The sequence below is a fragment of the Amblyomma americanum genome, chromosome 3 (genome assembly GCF_052857255.1).
Source record: "Amblyomma americanum isolate KBUSLIRL-KWMA chromosome 3, ASM5285725v1, whole genome shotgun sequence".
NCBI lineage: Eukaryota > Metazoa > Arthropoda > Arachnida > Ixodida > Ixodidae > Amblyomma > Amblyomma americanum.
In genome coordinates, this window is record NC_135499.1 from 139816312 (window position 1) to 139830197 (window position 13886).

General features: G+C 45.0%; 2 protein-coding genes across 3 annotated transcripts in view; one reads left to right on the plus strand and one right to left on the minus strand.

Moving 5' to 3' along the window:
• Positions 1–13886, plus strand: part of Pmvk (Phosphomevalonate kinase) — a 70467-nt gene that overhangs the window by 21515 nt on the left and 35066 nt on the right. Inside the window, exons 1-2 of one of the 2 annotated variants that reach the window (XM_077658034.1) lie at positions 13001–13231; positions 13551–13638. In XM_077658034.1, the coding sequence (XP_077514160.1) occupies positions 13553–13638 (86 nt within the window). In that variant the 5' untranslated portion in view covers positions 13001–13231; positions 13551–13552. Of the gene's footprint in view, positions 1–13000; positions 13232–13550; positions 13639–13886 lie in introns of those variants that run through there. The other variant, XM_077658035.1, reaches the window with a different exon arrangement.
• LOC144125010 (uncharacterized) lies at positions 995–12843 on the minus strand. Its single transcript, XM_077658032.1, has 11 exons — positions 11879–12843; positions 10702–10813; positions 10558–10617; positions 10428–10483; positions 9458–9602; positions 8064–8960; positions 7561–7672; positions 7142–7277; positions 6433–6550; positions 4621–4730; positions 995–1151 (listed from the first exon to the last, which is right to left on the minus strand). Exons 1-11 carry the CDS (start codon positions 12562–12564, stop codon positions 1073–1075), a joined length of 2511 nt encoding a protein of 836 aa, XP_077514158.1. The 5' UTR covers positions 12565–12843; the 3' UTR covers positions 995–1072.

Below are 13886 nucleotides of genomic sequence, written 5' to 3' on the forward strand. Positions count from 1 at the left end.
GAACTTATGGAACAATTATATATGGTGCCATTAAAACAGCGCGGTAATGAGAAAATCTTGAGTTGACATCAATTAATCAGGGATAGGATAGGATAACTGTATTGAGCTCTAGCGCAAGTGCTTTTATGCGGCTCAGATGAGTCCATCTCCGCAGCGGTCGGTTGCCCCTGTTCCAGGACTCCACTGGATGTTGCCGTCAGCAGAGCTCGCCGTATCAGATAGATCTGGTCATCGCGGCAGTCGCTGGAGAGCATACCCTCCCACTGCTCCGCACTTTGGTTTGGTATAATTTGAACGACGTCGACTTTTTGACATGCCCATGTTATGTGATATAGCGTAGGTTTTTCATGGCACCACAAACACTTGTTTTTGTAAAGTGTGGGGTGGATTTTGCTTAATGTGTTTAGGGAATTAATCAGGGAACTAATTCACAAAGCTGCTGGCCTGAAGAAACGGTTTGTGAATTGTCAATTTTTCTACTTTCCGTACTTCTGACATTTTGGGTAGAGCACGAAACACAGGCACACTGATATGTTGTCATTAATAAAAGCTATGCAACCTTTCTATCCTTTTTTGGGGCAAACATGCAAACTGCTCGCTTGTTGCAATTCTTGCTTACATCCAAACGGTTTTATGCATTCAGACAATTGAAAAAAAAAAAAGAAACGAAAGGCAAGGAATTGCAATCCATGAATGAGCACAGTTTTGAAGTCCATCTGACTCCAAGGCCTTTTCCCATTGGCAAAAGAAAACCTAATAATCAATCTTGTACCTTCATATTAACTGCCAGCACAAAATCAAAGTGTAACCAAAGCTCTGGTAAAGTCAAGGTGGCATAGATTTCATTGCATTGGACATTTTAGAAGCTTCTAAATTGACGACCTCGCACTCTGTACCCCAAGCAGCTAGGAGTGTGTATTTCGGGATTCCACACTGTAGCTAGCTCCTCGCAGCAACTGACAACCCAGCTATGCTCTCAATAAAACACAGTATATGCAAAACTAATCCATCTTTTTATTTAGGTATAAAAGTAATCCAAATAAGGCTCCAGACCCCGAATCTTTCCTCACCATCACTTTTTACCACTAATCTTGTCTTGTGCTTTTCTTGAAACAGTCTTGCTAGCACCGCTGAACTTCTTGTTGTCATCCCTAAAAAATAAAATGAAACTATCAGTCCACAGAGCACAACAGCATGCTAACTGCAAATTTTTAAGCATAGTGCAATATGTGAAAAAAAAAAGAAAGAATTTGTTACACTGTTGCTGACTCCACAGATGTCAATGCACTGCCTGCCAAAGCAAAGCCTGTTTTAAATATTACTCTTGAGACTGCTTGCAAGTGTTTATGCAACTGTCTGGCACGAATGCGAAATCTCTATTGCTGACAGCCAGCTTCCATGGAAGACTCCTTGCGAAATCCACGACAGAGAAGTTAAGGCAGAGGTCCCACTCCTTCTGAGAGAATGCTCCATTTTACGCTATGATCCCGCCATCGTTATGCATGTTGTTCTTGTTCAAACAGCACAATGTAGGCATCATTCGAAAGCTTAATGTACATTTTGTCAATTGAAGCACACCGCTATAGTGTAGCTGCATTAACTGCACAAGCGACGGCACTGCAGATGATGAATTCGGTAGTTTCGTTGTTATGACCTGCTGAGAGATCTTTTCTGAAGAAACCACTTCACTTAGGATAGTTTCGTTTGCCCTAAATGTGCATCTATTGAATTGTATTTGATAAGCGGCCTTTTAAATATAGCAAAATATGGTTATTTTGGGCACAAATATCTGCTTTGTACTGGGTGCACAACAGCAATATTTTTACCACTTGAGGTGGACAATATATTGGTGCAGTGTGCTATGGGGAGACGTGGGCCTTGAAATGATACAAAAAATACGTAAATTTCGACTTCGAAAAAATGGCATATTCGGGATCAATACACTCTAAAGTTCCTGCCTAAAAAGATACAAGGTCTACATTTTACCTCCAACTACTAAAATAACTGTATATTTCACGCCTACGAAGCCAAGAAAGGTGATTTTGGAGCGAAACACGGCAGGACTTCGCACCCGTCACTTCCCACAACCGCTTCCCCGATGGCCACCATTTTGGTTTTGTTTGAAAGCTGGGCCCCTTCCCTTCTACCTGGTATTACTCACTACTGTGAGTACTGTATTTCACAAAGTAGGTATTCATGCCCAAAATAGCCACATTTTGCCGTACTTAAAAGGCCACCCGTCAAATACAATTCAATGAACGCACGCTCCAAGACCATTTGATACCAGATAAACATCTATGCTATATTTAGGCCAAATGAAACTGTCCTAAGTGAACTTTCTTCAGAAAAGTTCTTGAAGTATGTCATATCAACGAAACCATCCAATTCGTCTGCAATACCACCTCTTCTGCAGTTGATAATGTAACTGCACTCTAGCAGTGTGCATCAATTGACAGAGTGTACATTAAGCTTTTGAGTGCTGCCTACATTGTGCTGTTTGAACAAGAACAACGCGCAGAATGCTGGTGAGAACATAGCCCGAAATGGAGCATTCGCTTAGCCGGAGTAGGACCCTCGCCTTAAGCACACAATATGCACACTGAATAATGTCACAACCACCTTTCCCATGCTCTTGAATGTGGGAAGCAAGCACAATGCTAGCAAATTATACCCCCATGTCTGGGGTTTGCCCAATGGTTACACACAAAAGAGGGGCATGCATTAAGCTCTTGCACCCACTTCCATGATAGGATGGATGCAACCTGAAAACCTGTGCCTGGCTTGCACTGTGCAAGCAAATAACTTTACCAGTATAGTAATGTTGATGGTTATCGGCCATCCAATTAAATCACCCTGTGAAATTCAATGCCCACAAATTAGTTCTAAACCTCACCATAAAAATAAATCTCAACACTACATGAGTGAAAAAAGAAGAGAACAAACATACAAACATGTAATGCATGCTGGTGATTGCATATTGCAGCTCAGGGCTTCTGACAGCCAAGAAAATAACAATGCATAACCTATGATGACTGAAGCCTTGTCGCATGATGGTCATTAGTGTGATTTCGTCGGATTATGTGCACGTGTGGTGCATGCCAGGAAGCCACTAGCAGCTTAGTAAGTGAGCATTTCCGCGTTCCACATACTTGAATTTTAAGTTGAGTTTTGTAACAGCAACAACTGCAACAGTAATGAGTGCATGACGCTGATATTGTGCATAAAATGTTCAGTGACATTTTTATGTGAGCAGTGGCACACCTCGTGGTAGGAAGAAAAAAAGAATGGTGAACTAATTTCGTTCGCGATAATCTGTGCCCATACACTTTGGTGCACATACAATGGATGTAGTCTGCGTCATAATTAGGAGGGAAGATGGCAACAAAAGGCTGCCACGATTCACGAAGCACTGCCAACACCGATTTTCAAGCTCGTTTTTCTTAACAAATTAGTTTATTTTTTCAGACTGTTTAATTACTATTCTGAGCATTTTTCGTGTCTAGCTGAGTCAGAAAAATCGGTCAGCAACTCTAGATATAAGCAACTCAATTGTTGCGCGAATTACACAGTGAATCATTAAATACTGAACAATACATCTTAGATGCAAAGGAATTAATTTTCTTTGACAGAGTCACCTTTTATAACCTACTGACGGTGGGTGTATATGTGGGTAATCATTTCGCAGATTAAAGCACATGGTTACGAAGTGACAGCGGTGCAGGTATACAGTCGAGCCCACATATAATGGCCCCACTTAAGACAAACTTTCGCTTATAATGAACGAGACCTGCGCGACCGTCAAAATATACATTGTTTCAATGGCACAAAATCACACGTATAACGAACGTCATTAACCTCTGCTGATCAGCTACAGTGAACGGACAGTGTAAACCCTGCGCCGTGATGCGAGATAACCTGCCTCCGACCCCTCTGTGCGCCCGGCACGCGGTATGTTTTCCCGAGCCTCATCGCAGGCGAACTGCCCACCCCATCATCGACTCCGGCAGCGCGTCATCGACTCCGGCATGGGGGGTCATGATATTGGTAGGAGTGATTTTATTTCTGTCGATGACGACGCCGACACCGCGGAACCGTGCACGAACGAGGGCATCGTTTCTGAAGTGCGGGACAAGAGTGACGCGGAGGAATCAGATGAGGATGAAACTTCGGAGCCAGCACACATTAGTGCGCCTGTAGCAATGGGCTACATAGAGAGCCTCAGACAACTTGTCTATGCCAAGGGCCCCGACGAAGAGCACACTTCTGCTTTAAAGAAACTGGAAACCTCCCTCATCGGATCTGCGCTGCAAAAACAGATGTCCATCACGGAGTTTTCCGCAAAGAAAAAATTTTGTGTTTTGACAAGCAACTGTCTTTAAAGCTGTGGTCCACTTAATACGAACTTCGGGATATAACAAACGAACGCCGCGTGACGCTCATGTTCGTTATGAGCGGGCTCGACTGTAATTGTTCATGCACTCGTACAATCCTTTCAACAGTTTGAAGCTGTGTACATAGTGTTGCAGACCGCCAACAATGCAACAAAGCCTGCAGCACCTCACAACATGCTATCTTGCAATCTTAGAAAACAGCACCATTAATAAGAAGAATTATGTATACCTGCTCATGCGAATCCTGTCCCGGCAACCACGGCCTCCTTCCCAATGAGCTGTGGGCTTCTTGGTCATGAAACTTGCGCAGCCAATGCATGGCTTCTCTGCAGCAAATGGCTGCAAAAAATGACAAGATTCTGTAACACGAGGGTGCGTCAGGGGCACTGCTACTGCCCCTTAGTCCTGTCAACCTCAAGTGTATTAAATAGGCTCTCCATAATTCAAACTCCACGTAATTCGAAGAAATTCTCCGTCCTCTTCTTATTCACGTGACGTCAATTGAGCAGCGCACCTACATTGCCTCCTGTAGTATATAAGTCCGATAATGGCCCCTCGACACACCTACTAGAGAAGCGGGGTGCGCCGCCCCGTCCCCACTTTCCTTCGTGCAGCACCGCTGAGCTGGAGCTTTTAGCTTCGAACCTCATAACAGTATGATGGTTAGGGGGGTACAGGGTTGCCATGCAAAAGCCTCCTGTCGCCTGCCGAATCTGATAGTGAATAGGATCTATATGAACACAGCGTTACAAAATGAAACCAAATTAGCCATCAGGCACCACACTTGAGCAATACATTTCACACTGTCTCACAATTCTTCAGTGACATGTGCTACTCTCAATGACAGCACCGTGTAGACACAGCAATGATATGTCAAGCAAGAAAATTTCATAAATACTCAACACAAATGTAAGGTTTTGTAGCAAAATTTATAGCAACACTGAGGATACAAGATGTGCCACAGATGAAAGCCCTAGCTATATTTCCAACACCTGGTGTTCTTCAGCATGCGTCATGACAGAAGCTTGCAAAAATACAGTCGAGCCCGGATATATATTGAACCTGGATATTTCAAAATATTGGCTGTATTGAACACAGATTATCCCCTTGAAAATCCTGCATAAAGTATGAGAACGTCCCGCAGTATATCTAATTCCAAATTTGCCAGTCGTTCGGTATACTATCCAACTACGCACCCCGCACCAGCAGGTGGCACTTCTAGCAGCATTTTTTATCCCTTTCGGCACACAAAGACGGGCCAGCTGTATGACCCTGGACATCTGCTGGCAGCGCTAGTGCTGTGAAACCACGTGACTAGATGAAATTGATGTGTGCTGGGGAGGGTTGGCCTTCAGTCCCTTGCACTCAATTTTCCACGCCACATCGCTGTTATACGGTGAAGCCAATCAAACTAAAGCCTAGAAGCAGCCTTTGCCTGGCATGCTTTGCTGCTGAAGGCATTGTGGGAACCAACTGTACCTTAATTTTAATGGGCGATTACTCTATTTGTAGCATACTAGTAACAGGATCAGTTAGCTTACGGTAGGCAATGACCAGTTCTAAAGAACAGTCCACTGTGGCTTCGATGCGAAGCAGGTCAGGCCTAGCAACGCCTGCGAGCAGTGCGCTATCAGCACGCACTTCTTAGATTACCTGCCCCCAAGCGCTCACTAGCTTAGGTGCAATGTATTGTGGCTTTAAGGCTAGAGATAAGCTCATCTGATGTCATTTTTTATACACCAAATTATTGATATATCAAACTAGCATTCCGTGATTGAATTTGATATATCCAGTTTCAACTCTATGCTCTTAGCATTTCACTATTGTTGAAGTTTAGCGCCTGAAGTGACCAGAATGCTGCAAGAATTTCTCGACTAGGGTTTTCAATGCACAAAACGTTTTGCACAACTAAGCACATAGCCAGCGTTTCCTCAGGCAGAAGTGGCCAGAGGACAGCAACAGTTCACAAGACAGCCCACCATAAGTGCAACCTGTAGGTTGTTGTATCATAGCCCAAAATACCACCACTAGAGCTCCTCACCTGTTCCTTGCAACAGTGACCACAAATCATTCGTGTAGCAAACTTCATCTCATGGGTGCCACCCTCCTGTTCCTCGTGGCATTTGTCACATGGGTATGCCTTCCCACAGCAAGGAAACCTGAAACCAACATGCAGTATTAACGACTATCGTCATCAATGAAGGTGTCACGAAGCTTGATCATACCAGCCAGTTCTAGGCAAGGAGAAACAACACCTACATGCGTTGCTTGTTAAAACTATATCAGCAATGATCTGCAGGAACGTCATATTTTGCTATCAAACCTGCAGTCTGCCACAGGTGACACAAATGGAACAACCTGTGCAACTTTTTGATCTACAGCTTCCCTTCATTAAAACCTTTATCATAAAGCCTTATTCCGTCGGAACGACTAACTATTACAGTGGACCCTCGTATTCTAACTCTCTTAATTTGAATATCCTGCATATATGAACTGACACTTTGTTTCAGTCAATATCAAAAAGGCTCCCCTAAAAGTACTCCACATAATTCCACCAACTTTTCGGTCCCCCAATTTGAAATTATCACTAGTCAAATGCATACCATTGCTCAATCTTTCAAGAAGCTTCAAATAAACTAATGACTTAAAAGGAATCACTAAACTATAGCAAATTTCTTGGTTCAGCCAGCCCGCACTGACGGCAGCACACAAACAATAACTTTCCAGCAATTATGATCAACCTCCCCTACCTCAACCATCGAAAGCTCTTCTTGTAGTGCTTGCAGATGCCTCCATCTGGAAGAGGCTTGCCTTCTTGTATGGCTGGGTCCTTTACATTCTTCACCATCTTGGGGGCCTTTATGGAAAAAGCCGTACCAGAGTTTTCTGAAACAATACATCAGGTCAGTGTCATTGAAAACACTGGGATCAGTTTAGCACTTATCACTTGAGATGTCAGTACATTAGTAATGAGAATCAGGACACATACGTTCATGGGCATATTCAAGAAAAAACTCACGCACTAAGAAAAAAAACAAATTTCTGCGGGAGTACTGCATTAGTACATTGCTCCACCTATAGTATCCAAAACAGTAACAGAATGAAAACAGAAAACAAAGCGGCGGGGAAGTAAGTAGGTCCAATGCAACTATAGTCACAAAATACTGACCAGCCGCTTTGGAAGGCTGCAGCTGGAGAAATTTCACAGACTCCATGAGCACTGCCATCTTGGCATTACAGAACTGGCACCAAAGGGAGCGACGCTGGCCATAGTGTATGCCCTGCATATTGGGAAAACAAAGTGAATTCTTGTGACAACTCGTAGCGTTCTAAGAGCTGCAGGTTTTGCTACAGTGGCTGTTCCAGAGAACACTTAAAACAAGTATTAAAAAAAAAACTGCCTTCAGCAGTCTAACTACACAAAGAGGATAAAAGCAAACATATGCTCTCATCAAAATCCATACCCATGAGTAGACCTAAAAAACAAACAGCCAGCCTAGAACATGCCAACATGCTTAAGCAAAAGGCAAGTCTACAAATTTTTTGTGACGATGACAACTAAGAATGGACAGCATCTGCTTGCTGCAGCAGTTCACAAGCAGTTGCAGATGAAACACCAAGAACACACAGTACAATTTGACAAGAATGCTACCAATGTGCACCAATACTCACATCAACTGTCATTTTCTTGTTGCAGCTGAAGCAGTCAATGGCAAAAGCACAGCCAGACAGCACCAGGTCCACGGCGTAGCAGTCTGCAAGGTCAAGGTAGCCCAGCACAGAATTGAACTGATGCATCAAGTTTGGCCGGAATGTCACGCTGCATGTCCGCGAACAACGGCCGCATGTCACTACATTGCGACGACGTGCTGGCGTGACGACATCCGCATTGCAGCGGCATCTGCCACACTGCACCCTGACTGCCACTTTTGTGCATTCTAGCGTGGCCACACCTTCTCCAAGCTCCAGGCGCCGAAACTTCACTTCAGTGCCTTTCTTTTGGTTCACTGTAACATCAACACCAGATCGCTGTGAGGGCTTCTCATCAACCAAAAGTTTTCCAGATGAACTAGAGGCATCCGTAAGCAAGGTGGCTGTGCCGGACAACTGGTGCTGCTCGTCTGAGGAGCCATTCTGTTGTCTTTCAATTTTACCACGCTTCAATCCTTTGGCTTTTTCCTCAGAGCTTTTGCCAGCCTCTCTGCTACCACAGAATTCCCCATCGCCATTTACAGAGCAATTAAGGCCATTTGTGATGCTAGCACTGCCTCCCGTTCGTTTTTCATGCTCCAAATCTTGCTCCCTTGAATAATTTCCGTCGGAGGATCTCCCTCCCTCCTCAGTGGTATTAAGTACCAGCATATGCAGCTTGTCTGTCAGGCCCGGTTCTAGTGACAAGTCCTGACATGCGTCGTCCTGAGTGTCAGCAGCATGGCTGGCTAAACCCTCGCTCCCTTTGGACAATGCCCCATCCGTAAGTGGCTCCGTGCTTTCCTTGGTAGCGCCCGCCAGCTGCTCGAAGGGAACGAATTCAAGACCGGCTGCCTCAGCAAGTTGAACTTTCTTCACCTGAACAAAGTCAAGAAGATAACATCATAAGAATGCTGCCACATGGATATCACAAACACAAAGAGTACCATTTTATAAATGAAATAAAACTAAAAGCAGAACTAAATGTAAATGACAAAGAGATAAGATGTGAAAAAGAGCTGCAACAAATCAGTAGCAAACCAAAGTGGCCGTAGTTAAGAGCGACAGTTGCTATAACAATTACAAACAGGTAAGGGTGCAGTATCAGCAACGCTTACTTCAAGTGGCAAGAAAATAGCATTACAAAGCTTGAACAGACCCCATACCACTTGCAGAAGGATGGGGTGGAATTACGAAAGGCATAAATAGAGAAGTCAGGAGAAGAGTATTTCATAGCCCGCAGAAATTTCTCAAAATTAATCTGCCTAGGCAGACTAGTCAAAGAAACTACAGTACAAAAAAGTTCAAATGGCCAGCAAAGGAAACGTGCTGCTCATTCAGTATTAAACCAGAAAGGAAGGACAGGTTAAAATCACCTTTCTCAAGCTCTCGATAAACATGTCCTCAAGGTTCCTGTCAAACCAACGAAGGAATGGACGCAGAAGCAGCGATCCTGGTCCAATATGGTTTGTTGCAGAGTGCTTTTCTTTAAGCCATGTCCTCACAGCCTTGTTGAGGTCCCTGCAAACACAACAAACAGCAACCACTAGTTTTGGAACATAAATACGTCTCTTTCACTACAATACAATTTAGTAAACCTTTGGCCTAAAGAAAAGCTGACTTGTGGCAATTTCAGGCTAGGTCATATATTAGCATGAGATCTTAAAAACTATGAGAGAGGACTGTGCAATACAACGGCTAGACACAACCAGCCCTGAGACTAGGAAGCATTCGAGCTCCTCTTCTTTAGACCATATGAATGAAATAAAACCCAATCTGTACCAAAATAAAGTTCACGGCCGCAGAATGTACTAATGTAAAACAAAGATAAAGCATCTGGCATGTCACAGATGAAAGACTGATTTATACTGCCTCATTTTTGCAAACAATTACCAGAAAAGGCTCCTCCTCGAATCCTGGCCCATCCAAACTACACCGAACAACATCAACCACACAAAAGGAAACCTGCCCCCAGTATATGCCCAGGGACTTCGCTCTGCAACTCAAAAGAAAAAAAAGACGCCATTGACCGACTCCACCCCCTACCCCGCGCCTTTTGAATCACAGCTTTCGTTCTTTTGACCCCTTCCTCCCCTCCATACTTATAGACACTAGCTAGTGGCCCCAGTCACATCTGATGAAGAAGCCGAGCCGGCTTCAAAACGTTCGGTTTCAAATTAAATGTTTTCGAGATGTGCAGTTTATGTCTTCAAACCCAACCAGACAGGCAAATCTGTCAAATGTTTAGTTTTCAAGCTTTATGCACCTGTCACAACAGTTACAACAGCTGCACCATATCTCAGAATATACATGAAACCCTGAAAGACAGCAAAAAAAGTCACCCACCTGAGCAATGTTGGGGGTAGGACACCTTCTTCATCCAATACCGACATCATAAAGCACTAGAACCGGAATAGTAAAAAAAAAAATGGCACAGTCAACACCAAACAGCATTTTCCACAAAGCAGAAACTTACCTCTTTGGGGTAAGATTTCGGAAAAGCCACCATCATCGTGAGTTCTTTGACATCAAATGGCTGCAGTGAGAAATAACAAAATGTAAGCTGTCAGAAGAGAGAAAACTCATGCATTGGGAAATCGAAGCTGTCAGCATGGCATACCCAGTCAGGGTCTGTTGGTCCAAACACAAAAGAATACTTGTCAGTACCATCCTCAGCAGTTATTTTCTTGCTCTTCCTGAAACGCTTCTGGAACTGGTCAATTTCTCTGTGCCTGTAATGGAGACACAAGGTTACAGGTTAGACTTCAAAGCCTAATAACAGGGCCAAAGTATATATGGGAGCAAGGAATGCAGTAAAATATGGCAGGCCTTACCAATAACTAATGTAAGCATGCTGCAATAAAGGCAGCAGTCCCGCCATGCCAACAACCGTTTCAAGCGAGCAGCAATGATTACTCTACAAGTAACCATTAAGAGCAGTCACGTAGGTGACATCACGTGATGTCTTGAAAGACTCTCACATAATCAGCATATCATAGTCTACTGTTCCATTCCCCAATCCTGTTGCTTTGAAAGTTTTTCACTGAAAATGCAGCGGCTCATATGCCATATAGGCACCCTCTGAAGAAATGTCATAATCAAAGTGAGTTATATACCACATCAACGCAAGAGCACAAAAACAGCCAACTTAACCACTGAATGCACCTGCTAGAAGCATCTATGATGACTAGTGAGGCAAGTAATAGGAATTGGTATTACTCATCTACATGTAATCTTTTCATAATGTTCAATGCTTTCTCTATAATCACAGAACGATTGTCTGTAGTTTTCATTTATTCATGCTGTTCTTACATCCACATAATCTTATCCCTATATCCTGCGGCGGGAGTTACTCGTGAATAACCGGAACGCTACGAGCACATATCGGCACAGTGCCGCGTGGCCTTGAAGCAAAAGCACAGGAGTAGCGCCAGGAATAAGCCATGCGTGAGACTAATAAATCTGCGCTCGCAGCGAAGACAAGCAAACGGCGGTTACATAAAAAAAGACAACAAATGGGCCGCGCGAGGCACTTCCTCCAGTTCGTCCAGAACCCGTCGAAGGCGGAAAAGCCGAAACAACGGGAACGCGCGCTGGCAAGGAATGCAAGGAACGCCCGCGCGAGATCTTGGACTAGTTGCGAGGCCATCGTCCGTCAACCGCGCTGCCTCAACCAGATGCTAAAAGCCGGTATAAAAGAAAGGATGCACTAATATTACATACAGCTCGAACTTTTGGAAAGGATCTGTAGGAGGGCGATACATGGCAAAGCGGCGTTGACTACCGAGGGCAATTACCTCAACTGTTCAAGGAGCTCCTCTTCGCTCGGAGGCTGCTGAGCTGAGCCGACTGCCGGAGGTTTGTTTACGACTTCTGAAGGTGTCTGATCGCTCGCCGACGGATTGCCGACTTCACTGCTGTTTTCCTCCGGGTGTGGTGAGTTGTTCAGGGGGGCTTCTTGTTGAGCTTGAGCACTGCTTTCAATCGTACCGCGACGGCGCCTGTGAGCATACCGGCAGCCACGGCCGTAGCGGCAGTACCCGTGGCGCTCAAAGAACCGGCAGAGCTCCTTCGCCGGTGGCCGCTCACTAGGCTCATTAGCAGAACCGTTCGGGGTGACGTCTCCATTGGGCTTATCTGCTTCGTGTGTAACGGCCGCAGGCCGTTCGTCTAGCTGGTGCAAGTACCGACACTTGTCGCCATTTCGGCAGTGACCGTTCTTCGCGAAGAACTTACAGACTATTGTTGCCTGCGATGTGTTGCTCGATGGCTGCTTATCGGTCCTGCGATGCGCAAAACCACGACGGCGAAAAGGCGGTCGAACTGCGCTGCTCAGGCGATTGGCTGCATTTTCAGGCTTGCCTGTCTTGTCACTGGGAGTTACAGAAGCCTGGGGATCTCTCGAGCGCGCGGATGCTTGCGGATCTAGGCCGACGGCATCGTAAGAATCACGCTCGGTATTACCGGTCGCTCCTTGGCTCATAAGTGGGCAGCACCAACTGGGATCGGACTCGAGCACGGCGTGGGCTCTCGCACAGTTCAGTGGCTAAGCGGGTGTTTCGCCTCAAGAAAAATAGAGCCGAAACTCAGGCTCAACTTCTGGCAGTAGCGGAATGTATGTACTACGCCGGTCGTGGAGAAGCTACTAAATCAAGCCACGAGACCGCGTCTCCAGCGGTGCGTTGCAATAAGGTTGAAATCGTCCGTCTTTCACAACACGAAGAAACGAAGGAAAGAAAGCCTCGCCGCGTATTCGCTACGAGTATTCAAGAGCGTAGCTCTCGCGTCAACATATACCGGATGTGACGAAACGAACGCTATGTTACGCGCCCCTGAAAGCCACTGCACCACCGGCACGCCATACACAAATGCACAATGCATGCACAGTAGAACACACCAACTGCGCACGTGCTGCCTCTAGTCGCCAGCGCCTGCTTTGCAGAAATTTGTCACGTGACGTTTCCATTTCTTGCTTCCAGAGGGTATTTGTGGCGCCAGCATAAAGCTTTTGTTACGTATAACATTTTAATTTTGCTACGTTGTACACTGCTTGAATGCAACCGACATGACTGCTGCCGTTACGACCAGTTACGACATCGACTGAGTACAGTAATCACTGTACAGAAACAGCGAGCTTCACCGCAATGTCGGTAAGCTGGGCGGCGAGGTTGGCTTTTTGTACCAGCCAACGAGGCTACTCTCGTGCGCTAACTTGACATGATAGCCATTTCGCATTATTGTTCGAGTCAACTGCCTGAGCAGCGCTGCGATATACTACAAAAGCTCAATAAGTGCATTTTTGTGAAGCATGCAGACTAAAACTGATTCGAAGCTACCGGTAATGCACGCTTAAAGCAACAGGCAACTCTCTAAAAATTAACACGACCAAGAGCAAAACTTCATTACGCTCCGATGTTCACTTCTTTGGTGACAACTTGTATTATGCTCCTTTCAAACGTCACCACGCAGTCATGGCGCAAAACCCCAAGGTGATCCTCGTGTTCAGTGGAAAAAGGAAGTCGGGGAAGGACTTCATTACAGAAACACTCAAAAAAAGGTGAGCAGTGCTTCCCCTCTCTATCGGAAGCTATTTCTGATGACGAATGAAGCATTTACTGAGCCATCCATTTAGTAAATGCGTGATTTTATTAATCATGACGAATGTCTACAGCAGAAAATGCACGTACCCTAACAGTAAAGAAAAAAAGGGGGGGGGGGGGGGGGCACAGTGCTTTGCAGCTGACTGAATAAACTGATTTTTGGAGAATAAATAAACCGGCCTTTAAGCTGGTTTTCACATGCGGT